This window comes from Tetrahymena thermophila, assembly GCF_000189635.1.
Source record: "Tetrahymena thermophila SB210 genomic scaffold scf_8254564, whole genome shotgun sequence".
NCBI classification, from domain to species: Eukaryota; Ciliophora; class Oligohymenophorea; order Hymenostomatida; family Tetrahymenidae; genus Tetrahymena; species Tetrahymena thermophila.
The window spans coordinates 56164-79063 of NW_002476335.1; the positions used below are offsets into that span (position 1 = coordinate 56164).

General features: G+C 25.6%; 6 protein-coding genes across 6 annotated transcripts; 3 read left to right on the top strand and 3 right to left on the bottom strand. All coding sequences in view use genetic code 6, as the record gives it.

The window, feature by feature from the left end:
- Positions 1 to 1364: 1364 nt before the first annotated feature.
- On the bottom strand, positions 1365 to 3084 carry TTHERM_00216010 (Bmh1 14-3-3 family protein; the record flags this gene model as incomplete). The annotated part of the gene is made up of 2 exons (XM_001020471.3): positions 1365 to 1760; positions 2746 to 3084. The coding sequence occupies 2 exons, from the start codon at positions 3082 to 3084 to the stop codon at positions 1365 to 1367; spliced, it is 735 nt and encodes a 244-aa protein (XP_001020471.1).
- A 907-nt stretch (positions 3085 to 3991) lies between these two features.
- TTHERM_000216011 (hypothetical protein) lies at positions 3992 to 4242 on the top strand (the record flags this gene model as incomplete). The annotated part of the gene is made up of 2 exons (XM_012798717.1): positions 3992 to 4130; positions 4178 to 4242. The coding sequence occupies 2 exons, from the start codon at positions 3992 to 3994 to the stop codon at positions 4240 to 4242; spliced, it is 204 nt and encodes a 67-aa protein (XP_012654171.1).
- A 977-nt stretch (positions 4243 to 5219) lies between these two features.
- TTHERM_00216030 (hypothetical protein) lies at positions 5220 to 10131 on the bottom strand (the record flags this gene model as incomplete). Its single annotated transcript, XM_001020473.3, has 15 exons — positions 5220 to 5276; positions 5360 to 5850; positions 6005 to 6175; positions 6446 to 6905; positions 6963 to 7223; positions 7278 to 7378; positions 7435 to 7888; positions 7946 to 8264; positions 8326 to 8442; positions 8493 to 8610; positions 8667 to 8808; positions 8908 to 9143; positions 9232 to 9376; positions 9579 to 9760; positions 9978 to 10131. The coding sequence occupies 15 exons, from the start codon at positions 10129 to 10131 to the stop codon at positions 5220 to 5222; spliced, it is 3408 nt and encodes a 1135-aa protein (XP_001020473.2).
- A 303-nt stretch (positions 10132 to 10434) lies between these two features.
- Positions 10435 to 11232, top strand: TTHERM_00216040 (high mobility group (HMG) box protein; the record flags this gene model as incomplete). Its single annotated transcript, XM_001020474.3, has 1 exon — positions 10435 to 11232. One exon carries the CDS (start codon positions 10435 to 10437, stop codon positions 11230 to 11232), a length of 798 nt encoding a protein of 265 aa, XP_001020474.3.
- A 1607-nt stretch (positions 11233 to 12839) lies between these two features.
- Positions 12840 to 13205, bottom strand: TTHERM_000216059 (transmembrane protein, putative; the record flags this gene model as incomplete). Its single annotated transcript, XM_012798718.1, has 1 exon — positions 12840 to 13205. The coding sequence occupies one exon, from the start codon at positions 13203 to 13205 to the stop codon at positions 12840 to 12842; it is 366 nt and encodes a 121-aa protein (XP_012654172.1).
- A 654-nt stretch (positions 13206 to 13859) lies between these two features.
- On the top strand, positions 13860 to 21314 carry TTHERM_00216060 (BP28CT domain protein; the record flags this gene model as incomplete). Its single annotated transcript, XM_001020476.1, has 2 exons — positions 13860 to 20837; positions 21075 to 21314. 2 exons carry the CDS (start codon positions 13860 to 13862, stop codon positions 21312 to 21314), a joined length of 7218 nt encoding a protein of 2405 aa, XP_001020476.1.
- Positions 21315 to 22900: the final 1586 nt, after the last annotated feature.

Sequence of the window (22900 nt, forward strand, 5' to 3'; positions counted from 1 at the left end):
AAAATATTAATCAATTTTTTACCTCTAAATGCTCTAACTTTTGCCAAATAAAAGCAATAAAAAATTATTATTTAGAATGCTTATATCAGTAATTCTATTTAGAATATCATTTATTTTATTAATGGAGATTATTATTTTAATTGCGAAATAGTATGTGTTTCTTATTCAGTAATAAATTTCAAATAGAGTGAATATGATAAATTATAAAAATAAAAATTTAGTCCATTATTTTAGAAATAGAAAAAAAGAAAGATATATCTTTCTATCTTTGTTTCTATTTTTGTTAACTTAATTTAACAAGCTTCAGCATGAATTTATTTATATATTTTTTTATTAGGTGCTAATGAATTTCGCCAAATAGCAATTTAAAAAAGAAAAAGAAAGCGTTTCTCAATTTTAAAATATGTATAAATAATTCATGTAGTCATTTGGTGTTGAGCATTTGAAAGGAAACTGAAGTAAAAAAAAATAGTTAAAAGATAGAGGAAAATAAGCAATCGATCAAGCAAACTAAATAAATAAATAACTATCAAAATAAAACTCAAAAAAAATTTAGGCAACTTTTATTAAATTTCAAAGTTTTATTGCAATTTTATTCGTTTATTTTAAAATAAATGCTTTTTAAAATTGTTCATGAAGTCGTATAAAAAACCAAATTGAATTCAAAATTCTTCGTGTTCTTGTATTTAAGTTTTACATTTTCTATGTACTCATAGTAGAATAATAATTATATTTAATTTTTATGTGTGTAATGATTTTAAACTGCATTCCTTAAACTTTACTAGTGAAATAAATGATTTAGATATTACAAATAAAAATGACACTGGTTAGAGCAAATTTGAAATATTTGTAATGATTATATATATAAGTGCTTATCAATTAATTGTGAAGTAACTTTAAATAATAAAATCCATCTTTTGCAGAATAAGCAAGCAAACCAGAGCTTTTATGAGAAAAATGGTAGATGGAAAATCAAAGAAAATGAAAAAAGGTATTTATTTATTTATTTACTTATTTAATGATGAACATGGAGAGGGAGGAAATAGAATTGTAATATAATTATAAGGTTATTTATATAATATGTAATATATAGATATATAATTGTATATATGTATATATAGAATGTATATAAGTTTAATGATCAAATAAAATAATGCAGATTAAAAAAATGAAACACTCAAGACTTATTGAATCAAAGGTACATCTTGAATAATTTCGATCCTTTCGCCAAGTTACTTCTAAGAAATGATTGACTACTCAGTTTATTAAATGATATTAAGATGAAGATAACTTATTTTTATTATTATTATAAAAATTATAAGTTTAATTTGTTTTTGTTTGATTTTCACACCATCTCATTAGCTTCATTCTTATTATTCTTCAGCATCGTCTTGGAATTCAGAAGTCCAGAGGGTGAGGTTATCTCTAATTAATTGCATAATGGTGGTGGCATCCTTATATTAGTCTTCTTAGATTCTTTCGATATCACCAATAGCTTCATCGAAAGCAGTCTTAGCCAAGGTGCAGGCTTTGGAGGGGTCATTCAAGACTTCGTAGTGGAAAACGGAGAAGTTAAGAGCCAAACCTAATCTGATGGGGTGAGTGGTGCTCAATTCAGAGTTGGCGATTTCAGAAGCCTTATTGTAGGAGTCCAAGGCACCATCGGCAGCCTTCTTGTGGTCGTCACCTTAGGCGTATTCAGCAATATATCTGTAGTAATCACCCTTCATCTTCAAGAAGAAAACTTGAGCTTCAGCGTTCTATTTATTTAAAAAGAAGATTAGTATGGATGAATAATATATTGTATGTGCTTTCTCTAATTTATTAATCATTAATGGCCGAATATACTTCTCTTTTTATTTGATTAAATAAAGTTTGCATGTAAGCATCTTTACTTTTTTTGCTATAAAAACATGATTTTTCCTCACTAACTAACTGACTTACTGACTGGCTAAGCATCTAGCTATAGGGTACAGTAGCAGTAGAAGATAATTAAAACAATAATTTTTGAGAAGAAGTATATTGGGTTAAATCGTATTCACTCACTCACTCACTCAGTAACTAAATCATCTTTGATGATGATATAATTTATGAAAAGAAAGGTCAAGTAAGTTGATTGACTTCTTTCGTATTTATTTTATTTTATTTTGAAATTGATGAAGCTAAGAGAAAAAAAGAAAAAAGTATTTAAAACTGTTAGGAGAGTATTTTTGAGGCATTCTATTCAATTAAGATTATTTACTATCTTAAAGAAAAGATACAATCCTCTTTGTTTTATTGATTTATTTTCCTAACTTAGAGTAATGTAGTTGACCGCTTACTACAAAAAATGTTAGTCATATTCAGACACACATAAGTAAAATTGTAAGCTTATTTGAAGATACTAACAATCTCATAAATTAATGAGTATTGGGTATGTAGTATCAATTAAATCAACTCCATTTTACTATAAAGCTCCTATTTATCTTCTTACTTGCTTCTTAATTTCTTTTTAAATTTTGTTCTTCAAAAATAAGGTATGAAGAAAAAATTAAAAGACGTCTTACTCTCATTTGAGGGTAGCGATAAGTTATTTAATTCAAATAAAGGACTATGGGCTCCACTTAAAATTGGAGTCAATCTTTACTGATTTGAATGAAAACACTTATGTTAAGAAGACATACTTATGTGTAGAAGATGGTTGGATGAGTGAATAAAAATATATGAAAAATGAGTAGAAAGCCAATAGAATAAAATGTAGCTTACGGTGGCATTCTTGATGAGGTAATCGTTGAGGAGTCTGAGGATATCTTCGCAGTAAAGGTTAAGTTCAGTTTCGATCTTCTTCTTATAGTTGGTGAGGAGGTCGAGGTGCTTAGATCCCTTGGATTCTTCCTTTTGTTGGATGGCAGAGATACTTCTCCAGGCAGATCTACGAGAACCAACGGTGTTCTTGTAAGCAACAGAGAGAAGGTTTCTTTCTTCAACGGATAATTCCTAACCAGTTTGAACAACCTTCTTCATGTATTCTAACATATCTTCGAATCTTTCGGTTTGTTCCGAAATCTTACCCATGTAAATATTTTCTTCTCTAGATAAAGACATTTTCAAGTATTGATTAAATTTTTATTTGTTTTGCTTTTTTTTCTTAAAGGTTTTTGTTTTTAATTTTTAATTATTTTAAAAATTTTTTTTGAAATTTATTTATTTTTGAAGTTTTCAAAATAAAAAAATATTTATACTGACAAATCGTCAAATAAACTCACAATAATGAATGCAAAAGGAAATTAAAAATTGATTTATTCATTAAAAATACAAGCACAACATGACGAAAAAATCAAATAAACAATAAAAATCTGCTTTAATTCAATCTCGGTTTTTTATTTATGTTTGAATTAATTATTCTTTCCTTTTTCTTCTTTCCATTCTTTTCACCGACCACTTAAAATTTGTCTGTCCTTCCTTGCTAAAGAAGATTCTTTTGTTTTAAAAATCACCAGATCTACTCTTGAGCTTTGCAGAAACAAAACTAAACAACATAATTCGACAAAAGTAAATATGTAATAACGAAATTGGGATTCCCTTTAAAATTTATATTTTCATGGATTTTTTCAAATAAAAATGGAAAACTCAAGCATCATAAATTATAAAGCAAAAAGAAAAATAGAAGGAAGAAATTTAATACAATTAATTTAATTGAGATAAGTAAATAAATATCTTAAGGATAAGTAAATCAATAAATCAATCAAACAAACAAAGAAAAAAGCAAATAAATAATTAAATAATCAAACAAATAAACAATGAATATAAAGGTTTATTATTCCTTATTAATTAAATGTGCTGATGATGAAGGTTCTTGATTATATTTTTTCCCTGCTTTTTTCAATCTACTCTTATCATTTGAATGAATTCTTAATTATTTTCATTTGATTTTTCCCTTTTGTTTTTCTATACTTTTTTCTTTTTTGTTTTTCTCCCCACCCTCTTTTAATTTATTAATTATATTTTTTAAATGCACCAAAACATTGCCATTCCTTCCACTTGTGGATCATTATGCGCTTTGCATACATAATAGCTTAATAATAATAATAATAATAATAAAATTATGCAGCAATACGATATTCATCGTAACGTTAATAATTAATATAAATGTAATAATTTATATTTATAATATGATAATAAAATAATAACTGATTAGTCAGTCATTATTAACTAGGCGAAAAAGATTTGAGTAGAAATTAAAAAAGAAATGATATGATATGATATGATATCATAATTCACATTCGGTTTAATTTGAAATTATTAATGCATTTTAATTCATTAGATCAATCAATCATAACTGATTTTCTGCTTAACATTTGTTTGATTTAATAAATTGATCAATCTATTTTTGAAAATGAATTTTAAAATATTCAAAAATATTTAATGCAATTCAATTGAAAACTTGCTGCCAAACAAACAAAAAACTATTAAAATATCTAAATACAAATATATTTTTAGAACTAAACTTATTTTTTCAAAATTAAAAATTTCTTTAGCGCTTTAAAAAAAATGTTTGTCACGTAAATTATTTATGGGCTAACATTTCTTAACGAATTAATGCAAAAAAATTCATTGTAAATTTATTTAAGATTTGGTATGCACATTAAAAACTAGGATATCTCTGCGAAAAGGGTACATTAAGTAGCCAAAAAAATTTAAACAGTTATGAAGAATAAGTTAAATAGAAAAAATGTTGTAGATAGAATATTAATGTCAGTCAATTATTTACCACAACAATAAATCTAAAAATATAATTATATATATAAAAATATATAATTCAATGCTCTCATAAATCTTCGTTTTTAATAATTAATAAATTAATATAACTTTTCGTCATCCTTTTATGCTTTCTATTTCAAAATGATTTTTAAAAGAAATTAAAGATTGGTGAAAGTGAAGAAATTATTACATACTATTAAACAAAAAAAATACATATTATCGTAGATTTCAATATTTATTTAAAATAACATATTTTAATTTATCTTTAATGAAGGAATTCAATTATTTGTTTTTTTGTTTTTTTATTTATTTATTGAGCGAGAACCGATCATCAGAAAATTACATATAATAAAAGGGAAAAATGAAGTAGTCTATTTATGCTAAATAATTCAGTTAGAAATTCATTTAGAATTTTATTATTTATCTATCTATCTATTTATTTTTTGTTTGTTTGTTTGTGCTTTGCTGGATTTAAAATTTCAAAATTATTCTCTCAAAAATTCATTAATCAATTCTATTAATTATTCAACATTTTCCTATTTTTATTTTATTAAAATAAAATTTTTATCATTGCTCTCATCAAAATTATATATCTAGATTTTTATAAATAATATTTTACTTCCAGTAAAGAATGGCCACCGTTTATATATTTGGTCTTACGCTTTACTTGCTTTTCATTTATTTTTTTTAGAATTAAGTTTGCTTAGAAATCTTGAACTTCATCTTTTGTGTACTTCGCTAGTAAGTCGCTTTAGTTGATATTTACTACACAATTCTTCAATGTGTGGACAATCAAGCAAGAAACAGGGACTTTTTCAAACCTGTCGCGCATGAATTACGAAGCCAGACAACCTTTAATGATAGCTGCTCTTCCCTCATTCAAAATTGGATTAATTTTCATCTTCATGCTTAATTATTCTTCACTTAGAGCTTATGAATTTACAATAACTGAAAAATAATTGAATGAAAGCTCATCCATCCCTTCAGGGCAGGTCTCAAAAATCTCTAGAGACTTTAAAAGAGTATCCTTCAAAATATTGTCAACTTCTATAAATGAATTTATCAAAAGCAAAGATCCTAAATGAGGCAAATTTCCATACGCCGAAACCACTATTTTAAAAATGATAAAAATATTAAAGAAATTTTGAATTCTTAAAATTCTTTAATTAAAGGGTTCAGAATATTATTTAAAATTTAAAATTTCTACTGAATTTATTTATTTAATTTGATGATGAAATTTTAACAAAATATTTTAATTAATTACTATAACTTTGCAAAATGAAACCTCCATAACCTATTCCAATAAATTTAAATTTATCAGTCTTAGTGTTAATCAGCTTCTCTTGGTCTAATTTAAACAGCAATCTATCAATTACTTCTATCTAATAGTAATTAGGATACAATAGTTCCGAATTGTATATCGTATATGATTATCCTATTTGATTATTTGATTTAAATAAAACATTCAAAAACAAAATTTTAAAGTCATAACTTCTACTTACTTATTCAAATTTATTTTTAAAATTTCTATTAAAAATTTGATTTAAACAAATTAATAAATTTAAATGTATTTATTTATTTAAATCCCTTGTTTTATAAGTAGATTTATTCTAAGATAAATTAATTTGTTTGGATTTATTTGTTTGGTTAATTAGACTATTTACTATTTATTTATTTATTAAAAACAATTATATAAATATTTTACCAGGCAGGTTAAACAGCAAAACTCTCCTATTTGGATTTTGTTATAATAAAGATTCAAACAACTATTTATATTCAAAGTAGCTATCAAAGAAATCTTAAAGAAAAACAATTATTTCATTATTTTTTTCAATGTTATGCTAACTATTTTCTCTATTTCTGCTTTACTTTTTGTATGGGCTATCTAAATCATTTAATTACTCTGAAATATTATAATTTTATTCATTTTTTGATTTATTTTCATGTATATCATCTTCTTGCTTAATTTCTTAATTCTTAGATTTCTCTCCTCCAATTAAGCAGTAGGGAATTGCAGTACTCTCATCAATAACTAAAAATTTCATATCAGAGCTATCAATTATAGGTTCTTAGTATCCCATTATATCACATACTTTTTCTAAAGTTAATTCTTGGACTTTATCAATATCTAAATCATCGAAGAAAGGATTGATCGGAGATGATATCTTTGTGATAAATTAATAAAATTTGTCAAAAAGTAATTTATTATTTTTAAATATTACTTTGAACTTATGAAGTTTTCTTAAATGTTGAAAGTTAGCATGATTATAATAGAGACTGTTTATTTATATTAATGCTGGTTTTTAGCCTTCTTACTGAGCTATTTGGAGCTTGTTAAGTAAAACTTAACGCATCTGGGAATCGCTGTTAATATTTCTTCTTAAATTCTTTCTATCCTCTGCAATTTTAAAGAGTAAATATGAATCGGCATTAATGTCTTTTCTCTTCATATCTTTGCTTGGCTTCTCAAGGAGGTTAACAACCTATTAATTATTTTTTAGCTAAATTAAAAGTATGATATTTTCTAATATTTTTACTGGTTTTCTGTAAGCTTTAGTCTCATTAAGGATTTAGCTTTTGATCTTTGAATCTGCAGGCTCTTTATACAAATCTCTTAACTTTTCATAGTTTAGGAAACCTTTTTTAATATTAAAAAATTGAGCTATAATTCTAATTTTTAAAATTAAAGTTTACCTAGAGTTAATCTATTCACCTCAATATCTTTTCTTGTATTAGGCAAGAGTCTGGCTTTAGTTGTTTTTGCAAAGTATTACTGTTAATCTTGTATTTGTTAATCCTCACGAGGATTTATAGAAATTTTAGAAGACTTTGAAATTTTAAACTAATTTTATCGTTTAGGATCTACCGACTTCTACTTAATTATGACTTAACTTTACGATTTTAATAACTCTCTGGCATTTTATTCATCTTTAATAGAGTTTTTTTAATTTATTGTATCTCCTGCTCCATTTTAACCTTCTTATTCATTATTTTAGTTAAACTGAATAGTTTAAAATTAGTTCGCAGAGCTCTATCTTGTGAAATATTGTCTTGTTTATGTTTATCTCATTTTTTCTTTCAGCTTTTCATCAAAATACTTCGAAGTTAAGGAATAAATGATGAAGCAAGACTTGCAAATTTTAACTCTCTGATTATTGAATTTTTAATAATATATTTATACAAATTGGATATTTAAAAAATTTACTTTGTATTAATTTTCATAATTATCTACAGTATATGATTTTTTCATAAAAGGGTACTCTACTTCTATATCTATATTTCCAAAATTATCCTCATTTGTGTAGTGATAATTTTAAGATTTAACTATTTAACTCTCCTTAGAAAATATTTTATTTTTACGAAGGATTTCAATTACTTATAGAGCATACTCACGGGTTCTTAAAATAAGTTGATTTGATATTTCATAAGGTAAGCTAATTGCTATATTTTCTAATTACTCCTTTCTCACTCCAAAATGTTTTTTATATTCTTCTAAAATATTTTTTCTCATTGCAAGAGGACCTCTTTTATTATAAGTAGTTTGAGTTATTATTTAAAGAATGATTTAATATTTTTTATTAATACGTATTTTTTTCAAGCATCTCATAATCACAGAAATCTCCTCCACACTTCTCTACTCTCATTTTTTTATATAATGTAGCAGAGTATTTTTTATCGTCCTGCTAAATAACTTGGGGTAGCCTAATAAAAAATTTTTTTAAAGTTTTTTTTGAAAAAATTTATTATTTTACTTCATTTCTACTCCACCTACTTTTACTAAATTGTGTTTTTTCTGCTTTTTATAAAGTTTTCTAAACTCCTAAAATGTCATTTACTTTTACTCTTTTATCTGCTCAATATCGTAAGGAGCTTATTTAAAAATTAAGTAAACATATTTATTTAGATACAAAAAATATAGTTTTTACCATAAGAAAAAAGCTCTATAAATAAATGTTTTATTCCCATGAATATTATATTGCCATTTCTGTCAAGCATGTATTTAGGAGTGAATTTTCTAACTTTCAACTTATATGCTCTCTCTATGAACTCAATTAACCTTTTAGAACTCTTAAATGAAATTTATTTATTAATAAAATAGTTAATTAAAAAAACAAAATTATTTTGAAAATACGAAAAGTAAGTATATTAATTTAAAATAAATAATACTTCTTAAAGCTTAACGTTGAGAGATTAGTCAAAGCATTTAAAAAATAATTTTTTTCCTTTAATGATAGACTCCTTTTTCCCTTAGCCTCCCATATTTTGATCTTTATTCTCATTGTTATTTGGTTATTCCTAGCTTGTTGTATAGCCCTTCTTTGTAGAAAATATCTTTTTGTAAAACTTAAATCCCAAAGGAAGGGTATTTTCATCATGCCTATATTCAACGTAGAATACTTCATCTATTTATTTAAATTAAAGTTGAGATTTTAATATTAAGTCTTTGTTGAATACTAATTAAATTTAAAGAGTAATTTAATTATGTTTTACTTGCTTTTGAATTATTTGGAACATAAGATTAAATCATTGAAATGTTAGCCGTCTATTTGCCTTCAAGAAATAATTTTACAAGATCAGGCCCTATTAGAGCTTCTGTCTTTTTATCTGCATATCTGATGAAACAAACAGGTTCTTTCTAAATATGAATTTAAAAAATTATCAAAAATATAGGAGTTAGTTATACTTTTTATTGAATTAATTTGCGGATTTAAAAATTTAATATATATGAATGAGTTTTTCAATTCTTGATACATTATATTTATTTATAGGAATGAAGCGAATTTTAATTAAAATATTAAGTTATGGAATTAATGCAACAATTTAAATCTTTTGATTACTTGCTGGAGCTTCTTGCTATACTCTGAAAGTGATGTTAAGTTATCGATACGCAGTTCTTCAGGGCGAGAAATACCTAAAAAGAATTTGCAAATCTCAAAATGATTGACCTTATCAGTATTTTTATGTAGTATTTATGGAATTTTGCCCTTGCTAGTGTTGAAAAACCAAGTGTTAGGATTGCCTTTTAAATAAAATTTAACAAAAGGAGGTTAGAGACTGCTTAGAATTCTTAAATAGATTATAAAAATATATAATATGAATGATTTTCGACATTAAAGTATTCGATTTTCATTTTAAATTGCTTCATTTATATACACTTGATTTTAATAATTATGCTGCTACTATTCCTTTTATAACTGCTTCTTTTGTAGCTTTTAAACTAAAATACCAAAGTCTACCTGACTCCCAAAGGATTGTTTGAGGTATCACTTCACTGCTTTTTTGGTTTTTCTTCTTAAACATCTCATAAAAATATGTAGTAGATTTTAGTTGGATGAAATTTTCATCACGCTTATCCTCTAGTGGATTTTTATCTTCGTACAACTATGACATACCTTTCTTCTTAAATAGTTTGATAGTTTTTTTTTCTATCAATAATCTTTCGCTGAAAATGTTAGTAAAGTTTTGAGTGGGCCGGTCACTGGAAATGATTGATAAGTTGTAGTGAAGAAATAAAAATATATACACAAATAAATAAAGGGGGAGAAAAGCTGAGAGAAATGCTCAATTTACAGCGAGAAGATAAGGGAAAAAAAAGCGGCTTCGCATAAAAATTAATTATTCCCAAAAAAGAGAAAATAATTTATATATCAAGAAAAAAACAAAGAAAATAAAAGAAAAAAAAAAAAGAAAAGAATGAGTTCTGAATTTAGCTAATTCTGCTAATAAGTAAGCAGCCAACTTAGTGGTTTGGCTACACTTTTCCAAAAGTTTGGCAAGTCTGGAGCTGCTGACGCTAAGCCTGCAGTTTCTAATAACAAGTCCACCGATGATAAGAAAAAGAAAAAGAAGGAAAAGAAGGACCCAAACGCCCCCAAAAAGCCAATGTCTGCCTATCTCATATTCTGCTAAACTAGATAACCAGAAATTAAGGCTAAAAACCCTGACCTTTCTTTCTCTGAAATTTCTAAGGTTGTAGGTTAAGAATGGAGAGACTTGAGTTAAGATAAAAAGCAAGGTTACATAAAAAAAGAAGAGTAACTCAAAAAAGAGTATAATTCTAAGCTTGCTGAGTTCAATAAAAAAAATAATGGTTCAACTTAATCATCATCTACTGCTCCTTCTACTTCATAAAGTGAAGAATAAAAGAAAAGCAAGGCCAAGAAGAAATAAGAAAAGAAGGCTAAAGAAGCAAAGGCCAAAGCAGCTTCTGCTGTTGTTTAAAAACCAAGTAAAGCTGATTCTGATGAAAGTGACGATGATTCATCTGAAGAAGTAAAACCAGTAGCTAAAGCCAAGGTTGCTACCTCTACTACTGAAAGCTCTAAAGCTTCAAAGGATAAGAAGGTAGCCGTATCTAAGAAAGCTGAAGAAGAACAAGAAAAGAAATCTTCTAAGAAAGTAGTTGCTAAGCCTGCTTCTTCTTCCAGTAGTGATGAAAGTGATGATTCTGATGATTCAGAACCTGTTAAAGTTAAAAAGGTTAAAAATTGATTTTATTGCTACTATTTATTTAATAAAAAAATAGTGAATTTATGAGTATTTGTATCCTTTTTTATTGGTTTCTAAACGTTTATGCAATAATTTTTATTATGTATTAGATTTATTTTGTTTCGGTTTAGCGCTTCTTTTAAAAATTTTGTAAAAATTATTACAAATAGAATATCTATTTGTAGCCAATTAGATAAATACAGCATTGATATTTTTAAATTTAAATTTTGATTCATAAAATAGTTTTAAACATGTGTCTATCTATCTACCTACCTATTACATATATCTATCAAATATAAATTCAAAATAAATTTGTTATTCTATTAAATAATTTAGTTAAATCAACTATGTAATTTATACAAAAAAATTCTTAAATCCTTTAATAACCTATTTTAGTTTATTTTAGTTGTCTCATTTCACTTTTTTACTTTGTCTCAATTCGTTGATAAATTTAAAAAAAAAATAGTTTTACGAATTACTATCATTTTTTTTCTCAGATAGCAATTTGTATAATTCAAACTAAATTATAAAAAATAAATAGCTTAAAATTTAAAATAAAATAAATTATTGATTGTTTCAAATATATTCAAAAAATTATTTTTTTATTGTAAGCTTAATTAATTTCTGGAATCTAATATAATCTTTTTTTTTAGAAATATTTGATTAAAGTAGCAAGCTATATATTTATAAAAGTAATGAATCTGGAGCAATAAAAAAAGAAGAGAAAAAATTAGAAAAGTTGTTAAGATGTTTTTAATGAAGCAAAAGAGCAAGATAATTAGATAAAAATGGTAATAAAAAATACTAAACGCTTCCCTAAGACATATAATGCTTTGTGCTTTTTAAGAAATGATACTCTTTTAGCTTTAGGGAATAGCAAAGGAGTTGAGATTCTTCACTTCAAATCGATGAAAGTTATTAGATAGATTAATTTTAGAGTAATTGCTTCGTTTAATGAATTGCATTAAAATTAAGTAGTTAATAACAACTAGAATTTATAAATGGTTCAAAATAACATGAACAATCAACAAAATGGTGTGATAAATTTATTCTTAGATTTATTTGATGATGAAGTTAATTTTAGAGAGGAATATGTTTCAATAGCTCTAATTAAAGAGTTATAGACAAATATAAACTGGATAGGTGTGAGTGATTATAAAAGGCTTAAGGTATGGGACTACATAACAGGGTTAGAGAAATTTCATTTTGAGAATTGTGGGACTATAAGTACTTTTGCAGAATCTAGGAAACATAAAGTTTTACTTATTGGTAATTCAAAAGGCTAATTACAAATAGGTAGCTTAGTTGATGGCAAATTAATTCACCTTTATCCAAAATCTTCAGTTTTATAAATAATTATTACTCCAAATTAAGATAAAGCTGTAGTTTGTTTATCGAAAAATCATTCGATTATGATTTATGATTTGGAACAAGTATTGTATAAAAATCAAAAAGAAGGTATTGAAATTAATAAATATGCTTAGATATATTCTAGTACACCTATTGATAATAATAAGACTGCTATGATTGATAGTTTTTTAAATTTAATAATTGTGAACAATGATAATTTTGAATAGAAGTTACTTGTTAAAAATCTACTTAAGTAACCCTCAGATGATAAACGTTCTATATAAATTTTATATTTGCATGATAATACTCACGTTGCTTTGTATTATAAGAAAAATTTGCTAATTTATAACTATATAACTAAAACTGTTGTAACAAATGAAATAACTAATGGAAATATTAAGAATTTTAAAACTTATGCTTGGAACAATATATCCTACTCTCCAAAATATAATTAAATAGTAATATGGGCTAAATCTTAGCAAAAAGGATATTTATACACAATAGACCTTCTCAATAATAAAAGAAAAAATTAACTCATGTAAAATAATTCTCATAAAAAAGTAAACAAAGGATAAAATCATACCACTCAAGGTGAAGATGAAATGCCATTCAAAGTATTTCTTCATGATTCAGTGGAAAACTGAGAAAATTTTTACCTACATTAAAATCTTTATTATGAAACATTATTTATTTATTGCTTGTATTCAGTAAATATCAAAAGTTTATAAAATTAAAAAATACAAATTTATTAATCCCCTTTTAATTATTAAATATAATGTCTAATATACCTACCTACCTATATATTAAAAGCAATTTAATTTTCATTTTTGATTATTTTTTAAAGTAAAAATGTATTTTTAGTTTGCTTTAAATGTCTACCAAATTAGTAGAATTAATTTGCTACCAACATTTAAAATAATTAAAAATATCTTTAATTATGATGATAATTGAAAATTTTAAGATTTAGATGAGATGAATGTACAATCAATGAGTCGAAATTAATTTTCAAGCTAAATTTAGTAGAAAAAATATGATAGAACTTATTAAAATGAATAAAAGTTTCAAGGCAAATAAATTGGTAAAAAAATGCCAAAGTAGCATTTTGAAGCTATTAAGATTTAGTTAATCTTAGATTTATTTTAGATATAAGAAAGTAAATTAAATCAATCTGACATAAAAAGGATAAACTAACAAGCAAATACTTGATAAAATAAAAGAGCAAATAGCTTAAATTATTAATAATAAAATAAATTAAATAAATTTTCTATTCAAATTCAAAAATGTCAAGTTTAGCATAGCAGTTGTCATAGCTCAAATAGCAAGATTAGACAGTTATTAAAAAAAATGATGTAGTATAGGCAGCTTCCTTACTTTTCCATGCAAAAGTAGCAAGCGCTGTAGATTTAGAGCAAATTTACTCTTTAGCAGTAACTGGTTTTTAGAAGTTATGTATTAAGGATGAAAATTTCATGAAATTTTAAGAAGCAATTTTCGGCCCAAAATACAGAAGAGTCGACAGAAATATTTTGCTAAAGAAAGAAAACGAAGAACTTTCTGAAAAATTATAAGAATTTTTGTGTTTAGTTTCACTCCACTTCTTAGAAGAAGATGCACATAAAATTATTGATTACCTTCTTCGTAATTTTAATGTTCATCATTATGAAGCTGAGTATGTTATCATATATTTTATGCATTACCATGCAACCCCTTTTTACACTCGTTTATTATAGAATGTAACTCTTAAGACTCGTGAGCATTTTGGCTTTTTAAATACTCCTATTTCAAAAGGTGAAATGGTTTAACGTGAAACCATTGCCAAGTAAATCAACTATGATAGTCACATCTTAGCTTAATTAATTAAATACAATCAAAAGGTTTCAGACCTTTATTATTCATAGTCTAATAAGAAAAAATCTGAAACTAATGAAGAAAAATCTAATGATGTTGTTTTCAATATGGTTGGTACTGATAATAAGGCTAGTAAACTTAAAGTAAATCCTACTAGCTTTTTACAAGCTATTTTAATTGATTTGTTATCAATAAAAACTCGTTTGACAGAGACCTTTGTCAGTAGCTTAATTGAAACTATTAATCATTTCCTCAAGAGAGGAGATCATGCAGCGATTAGCTTTGCCCTAATCGCTTTAGGTTCTCTTTTAGTTAGAGATAAAAATATTAATACATAAATAATTGATGAGTTTGCATCATTTCTTATTACTAAAATTAACTCTTAATAATTGACAAAGCAAGCTAAGACTTAAGCAGAAGGAACTAAATGTGTAGAAACTGTAGTAAAATTCCTCTTCTTCATCTGCCAGCGTAATTTCTTGAAACATATTACTACTGCATAACTTAATAAGTTAAGTGAAGCCTACCAATTTGATGAAATATTCAAAATTAGTTTTGATAAGGTGAGCCAATAATATAGTACACTTAATTTCTTCGCTTTAACTTTTAGTGCTTTAGTTAGTGGATCTTTAAAGCAATTTGAGTCAAGTATTTCTTTTGTTGAATCTCTTGTTGAAAATTTATAAACCTATGACTCCATCTATTCAAGCTCTAATCCCGAATTAAAGGACTAATTACTAAAGAATATTGTCTTCGAAAGATTCTTCTTTAGTTCTGAAGTAGGTGAAACTGAAATAAATGTTGATATCTAAACTGAGGTAGTTGTTTTTATGAAGAAATATTTTTTGGCTGATTTAATTCATTATCTGAATTCCAAAATAGCAGAAGAAACTAGCAATCAAAAGGAAAATAATGAAAAAAATGTAAAAGTAGAAAAGTTAAAACATTTTATGAATGAAAATTTCCCTGGAAGTGTATCTTTCCATGAAAATGTTCTTCTCAAAAGAAATTTGATCATTTAAACATCATCATCTAAAAATAAGAAGGGAGCTTAAGAAAACAGAGAATATCTTAATGCTATTCTTACAATGTTGAATAACGAACAAAACCCAGAAGAAAAAAAAGAGTTGTTGGCAAATTATTTGGATTACTTGGTAAATATCATTGTTCTCAAATTAAATGTAGAAACCAACAGCAAAACTCTTAAAATAGTTTTCGAATTATTAACTCATCCTGCTATTGAAATTGCTTAATCTGAAATAGAAGATGAACAACGTAGAAACCACTCTAAACTTTAAATGATCTAAGGCTTCTATCGCTTTTTAATCTCAAATCTTAAAAACTAAGCTGGTGTTACTTTCAAAAAAGAAATAGTGAAGACTTTCCGTACCTTAACTCTTAGAAGTGACAATGAGAATGTCTTGTAAAAGTAATGGGTTTTTTCTACTTTCTTTGTGCTTGTTCAATCTGATGATCTTGCAGATAGTTATAAAGAAATTTATTAAACTTTAAAAGATTATCTTCCTAACATTTTTGAAAAATTGTAAAAAAAGCAATTCCCTATGATTGATTTGTTGCTAAGTGCAAAGAATGAATTCAGTAACTTCCTCTAGTGTTTGTAAAATCTTAGTAAAGATGTTTTATGCATTTAAGGAATAGCTAATTTTATGGCAAATGTGTTTGATAATGCTGAGTAACTTGCTTTAATTACTACTTTGGATGCAGTTTCATAAAAGAGTTTATTACATTCCTGCTTGAGTATCATTTAGAATATAGTTATTGATTCAAAGCACAACAAAAGTGCCAATCAAATTGATTACATTTTGCTTAATAGCTAGGTTTGTAAATTTATAGTAAAGAACTATAACAACTCTATAGTATCTAACGAAATCATAGTTAATCTACTTAATTTCATTTTAGAATAGCCCTAATACGAAAACTTAATTTTAATTAAATCAGATTTGATTGACAAGTTGCCATTCAACGATATTTGCCTTCTTTTAGGTAAAAAATTCATGTACACTCAAAGCTGTGATGGATTAACTCTTTAAGGTAATATTAAGTGTCTTTTCTTGATTAATTAAACTCTTAAAGCCAACACTGAAAAGGTAACAAGCTAATTGTCTTATTAACTCTTCACTCTTGCCCTTATAAAGCTTGGTAGTGCCATAGCTTAAGAAAAACAAGGTCTTTTCTTAATAATGGAGAACTGTAAGAAAATCCTAAAGAAAAATGCTGGTGAGTTTGATGCTATACGTTTGAGTGATGCATTAAACACAAACACTTGCTTTGTTGGAGTAGAAAATCAACAAATGGAATAAGAAAATAACATTGAAAAAGTTAACATTAAATATAAAATTTTGTTAAATTTATGTGAAGTAGTAAGCAAGCACAGAGTAGAATTAGCTGTCCATAATCCTCCTATCGGTAAAATTATTGCTAAGGAAGTATAGCAATAGTAGAATAATCAACAGAGAGATTTAAATAGCATATTGAATTTCTTATTGTCTTAAATTTACTCACAAGTACAAAGTGAATTTTTAGTTTCTTTTATGGGAATTTTTGCTGAAATCGTGAAGCATCACCACTAAGTAGCAAAGCCTAACCAATAATAATAATAATAATAACAATACTAATTTAACCTTAATAATATTGATCAAAATCTTTTAATAGAGTTGTTACAAAAATTACGTGAAAATTCATATCTAGAAAAAGATAATAATTTGATGGCTATGTATGTTGAGTTTTATTCTAGATTACCTAGTGATGAATTATTAAACTCAAACTTCTAATACCTTTATGCAGATGTTCTTTTACAAAAAATTTCTAAAATTGAAAATAGAAAGCTTAGAGCTACTCTTTTAAGCACTTTTATTTCTTCTTTGGATGATAAAGTATTCCAACGCTTAAACGAATCCAATCAGCTTTCTTTCTTAAAGCTTATTTTAGAAAATTTGAATAGCATGACTTTTGATGGTTTAACAGAGCATCTTATTTCTATCAATTTCTCTAAAGGCATTTGCTAATCTCTTTTAGATTATTTGTAGAATTTAATTAACAATCAACTCAAATTAAAAAAACTTTCACAAAAGCATGAAAATCAAGTTATTTATATGTTAGAATTAATTTTGTTAAAAGAAGATACTGTAACTTAAGAATTAGATCTTAATAAGTTATTCGATATTATTTAAGTCCCTCTTGCTACTCCTCGTATTTAGGTGCTACTTTTCAGAATTATCAAAAAGTGCTAAGCCTATAACATTTACTTGCATCAAACACTCCTGTCTTCTGTTAAAAATGTAAATAAATTATCAGAAGCAGAAACTGCCTCATTAAACGAAATAAAACTAAGAATAACTGGCGGAGAAAATAATGAAGAATATAAATTTATTGAAATCTTAAAATTCCATATACAAAAAAATACTCCAAAGAGCTCAGAATGGAAAACAACTGATGAAGAAGAACAAAATGGCGAATAATAGTAAGGTGAAGAGATGGACTAAAGTGAAAAATAATACTTCGAATTGCAACAACTCGAAATAGTTCACGAAACTGCTGATATAATGTGTTTAATTTGTTCAATTAACTTTAAAAAAATAACAAACATTTTATTTGATGTGCTTGAGTAAATGTACAAAAACTTCTTATCTGAACAAAAACAAATTGAAAATGAAGAACAAAATAACTAATAATAGGAAGCCTAAACCGAAGAGTAGAAGTAAATGACCTAATCTTAAATATTAGAATCCAAAGTAGAATTTTTGTTTGAAATCTTTGGTTTTGTTGCTAAGAAATTAATGCAACACGCTGGAGAAGTGAGACGCAATAAATTAGTTAAATTCTCACTACTACATTTACAAGCTGTTTTTTCTTTATTACCTTATTTCAATTAGCAAAAAACATCAATTCTTACAAAGATTCGTTAACTTTCTGAAATATATGGTGGTCCTTCAAACCTTCTCAGAGTTCTCTTTATTTAAGCTGCTAATAATCTGACTCACCCCAAAATGAGTGAAGTTATATTAAAAGAAATACCTTTAGCCATTACTGAATTGCTTTTTTCAAAGCCCGAAAATACCCTTTTGGAAGAAGTTTTAGATGAAAACTAAATTTCTGACAATGTATGCTCCAACTCTTTGAACACATTCCTTAACTTTATTAAAGGTGTGTTTGTTCAGTGGACCACTTTCCATTCTCTCCCTTCAGACGAAAACTTAAACAAGCTTATGAATCCTTAGAGTTTCTTAATAGCTAAGTATCTTTAAATTACTTCCAAACGCCCTAACGCTTGCAAAACTTTCATTAGAAACTCTCTTGTTTTACTCCACACTCTTTTTAAGAGTGAACCTTTCTTGCGTACCTTAAAATCATTGATAGAAAAACCTAACTCTACAGAAAAAATTGCAAAAACATTCTTCTCATTTTACTATGAGTTAATCCGCTTTGATAACTTGTAAAAGAATGCAATGAGTAGATGTAAATCTTCAAAAGACGGAGGCTTATTGACTCCTTTTGCTAAACCTTTAAAAAGAATAATGTAAGCATACGCTGTCCTCACATCTTCATTCATCCGTCTCTTCGAAATTGATATTTTCTTCACTATTTGTGCTCTTATCTTAGATAACAATCATCAAATTTCATATCATATCCGTTCTTCTATTCTTGAAATTATGAATTAATAGCTTGATTCTGCTCCCACCATCAAGAAAAAACATAACTTTGCAATCATTAGAATTGTTAAAACTTTGCATGAAGAAATTGCTGCTAATTTAAAAACAGTTTATCTTAACAACAGCAACAACATCAATAACACAGAGAGTGATAAGGCTGATATTAAAACTAGCGAAAAAACCAAGAAAAATAAGAAATCCAAGCAAAAATAAATTTCTACCTCTTAAGAATAGAGAAGTATTTAAAAGTATTTGTCAAGCTGTATTGTTCTATTTACTACTGCACTTAATAGAAAACCTGGTTTATTCTAACCTTAAAATTAATAAATTGACAGTGCTGGATTAATGGATACCCTCATTTGTTTCGTTGAAAATTAAAACTATTCTTTTATGTTGAAGACTTCTTTAATCTTTTTGATAGCTAACCTTTCTGCTCAAGGAAACAAATTCAGAGTATTACCTCACCTTCATTCTATTGCTGGTGAATTATTACGTCAAGCTCTCGGATTACTTTACTTTAATGATAAGGACTCCTTCGACACTCTTATCAATATTATCAACAGTTAAAGTGCTTCATCAAAATCTAAAGAAAACTAAGGAAATTCTATGGCCGAGTTTGTTAAGGAAGTATTTGATTAGCAAAATCTAGAAGTTAACATTTTTAGTTAGCCTTAATATTTCAAACATCAAGATTCTATTGTTAAAAACTTAGATGGTTTGTTTACTTTGGTTGTCCGCTCTATTGAAAACTTAATCCTTTGTCTTAAAAATTTAATTTCTCCTTATCTCTCTTTCATATCATTAACTATTTTGAGTTTTTCAGCAAGACCATCTATTCATTAACCTCTTACCGAGCTTATCAATAAATTATCCACCTTATTGGAATCACGTGTATTATTAGAGTGCATATTGCTTCCTCATACTGAAACTTGTTAATAGATTTCACCCTAAGCTGTTGAATTATACACACTTTTACTTGAAAAGACATTTTAATAGATTGATTCTGATACACTTGATGCATTCCTCTAAGAAATATACAAGAAAATCTTCTTATCTCTTGATTACACCAGAAAACAATTTATTAATAAAGAATTATACATCCCTGAAACAATAGACGTAGTCGAAGATGCTTAAGTAAAGTCAGTTGCTGCCTTAGTAATTAAAACTAATGAAATTCAATTACGTAAGTTCTTCATGAATATTGTAACTTGGTCTGAACGTATATTCAATGAATCTGAATGTGGATATCACTTCTTAGAATATCGTAAAATTGTTTTATTAAAAATCGTTTTCTAATTATCTGAAACAATGACTTCACTGTTTACTCCATTCTTCAACTTCATATTTGAGACTTAATTGAATCAATTTAATTCTTTCTCAAAAATATATTCTGTCCAAAACCCTCTTGATCTAATGCAACAAAATGCTTCTCTTAACAAAAAGAGAAAGAGAGAAGATAATAATGACGAAAATACAAGCATATATCATTAATTATCCTTGAAACTTACCCAACTCAACTTGGCATCCTTAAAGTCTTGCTTCTAAAACGACAAAGAAGAATTCATTGATACAACTAAGTTCTAAAATCTAATAGAACCTCTTCTTTCAATTTATGATGCATTCTACTTTAATGCTTATTCTGATTACTTGACCTTCATAGATACCCATTTAGCTCCTACAATAATTTCCTTGTTCTAACTCCTTAAAGAAGATTACAAATGGAAAACACTCAACTATAATGTAAATTAAAATCTTATTATTTTTTACTTTATAAAAATATTTTTAAACAGAATTTATTCTTAAAATTTACTTTTTACAATCATTTTTAGATAATCAAAAAAAATTAAAAAAACCTACTTTTAAATTTAAAAACATTTCAAAAATAGAATGAATGTTTTATATTTTGATTTGCAAATAAATGAATATTTTCAATTGAAAGATATGAAAGAATATTAAATAATTTTCAATTAAAATTAGCTTTTGCTTAAGACCAGAAGTGAAAACAGTAAAATTAGATTAGCAATTCTTAAGACACTTGAAAAGATTCTTGAAACATTTGGTGAAAGATACATGATTTTAGTTAATGACATTTTACCATTTATCAGTGAAACTCTTGATGACCTCGATCCTGAAGTAGAAAGAATTTCTAAGTCGATAGTAATAAAGCTAGAAGAAATATCTGGAGAGAATATTAGAGAATATTTCAAATCTAAATGAAAAAAATATATATAAAAGGTTTGAAAACTAGATTCAAGCTTTTTGAAAAACATTATTTTAATTAATTTTTGTATGAAAAATATATAATTTATACATATTTTTTTTTGTTTTAATTCATGAATTTTGTTTAAAATCTTTGATAAATACTTGCCTTGAATTATAAACCAATAAACTCAACCGGTTTGTTACAAAAAATTGATTTCCCTGTTTTGATTAATTAAAAATTAATATAAAACATAAAACGCATTAAGTTTTGATAATATTTATTAAATTTCACATGACTTCAAATATTCAAAGTTAAACATCAAAGAATACTAAAAAAATATAAATATTAAATATTAATTTATAGCTAGAATAGAAAATTAATTATTAATATTGAAGAATTTAAGAGTTAATTATTGAATTATTTCTAGCATGATTTTCGGTTGATTTTTGAGTTGATTACTAAAGTTTTTAATAATATTTCCTGAAAATTTTTAAATAAATTTGTGGGATTTTTAAATTCCTTACACTTTTTAGAAGTAAGATAGTTTCTATTTATTTTTAAATAAATTGTTTAAAGGAATATACTTAATATGTAAATTAGAATAATATTTTTTTATTTTCTAAATAACTTAAAGCCAAATTTATTTTTACATGCAAAGCTAATTTTAGCGTAAAGTAATAAAAAGGTTTTTGGGTTAATTATTTCATTTAATCAAATAGGAATTGGACTGTCTTATCTATATTTATCTTTATTTTTAAATCTATTTATATATTTAAAATATTTCTCGAGTTGGATACTTAAAATCCAAATTAAGTATATTAGTACCAATTTATATAGCATTTTTAAGGCTCAAGTATTAAATTTATAAATTTGCGAAAGGCTGGTTTTATACTATTTTAATTTCTAATTAACTATTCGAAATGTTAATGAAATCCTATAAAGTTTATTTCAAATTTATCATCATGCTCAGTTCTAGATATATTAATAGGATAAGCAAAATTATAAAAAACCTTGTATGAATAAATCACTTTGTTAATTATAAAGAAATGTTTAGAAATAAATGTATGATTGTATGCCTTAAACATTATTGAATAAAAGTTTAAAAGTTTTTTTACTTTACGATTTTTAAACTCATTAAAATAAATCTAAAAAGATATCTAAAATTTTAAGTAAAATTAAATTTATAAGCAGATTATTTCCCTAAAATACTTCGATACTAAATATTTGTAAGCAAATTAATAGTTTAGGTTGTAACCAATAGTAATCGGGAAATTATTAATACTTTTGTATGATTATTCTATAAATTAAGGTTATTTATTAATAATCACTTATTACAAATTTTTTTTCTTAGTATTTTAATTTAGCTTACAAAGCTCAAGCATTCAGCCAGAGAAGTCACTGACCAATATAAATTTAAATTTTAATACTAAATAAATCTCTTAAGAATATTTATCCCATCAAAATACAAGTCTTGTTATTTATGTATTAATAATTAAAAATATCTTTCAATTTTTTATTTCATGAAAGTAAATTAAAGTTTTTTCTTTACAGCACATAATTGCTGCTTTTAATAATTGCTAAATATTATAATTTGAAAATA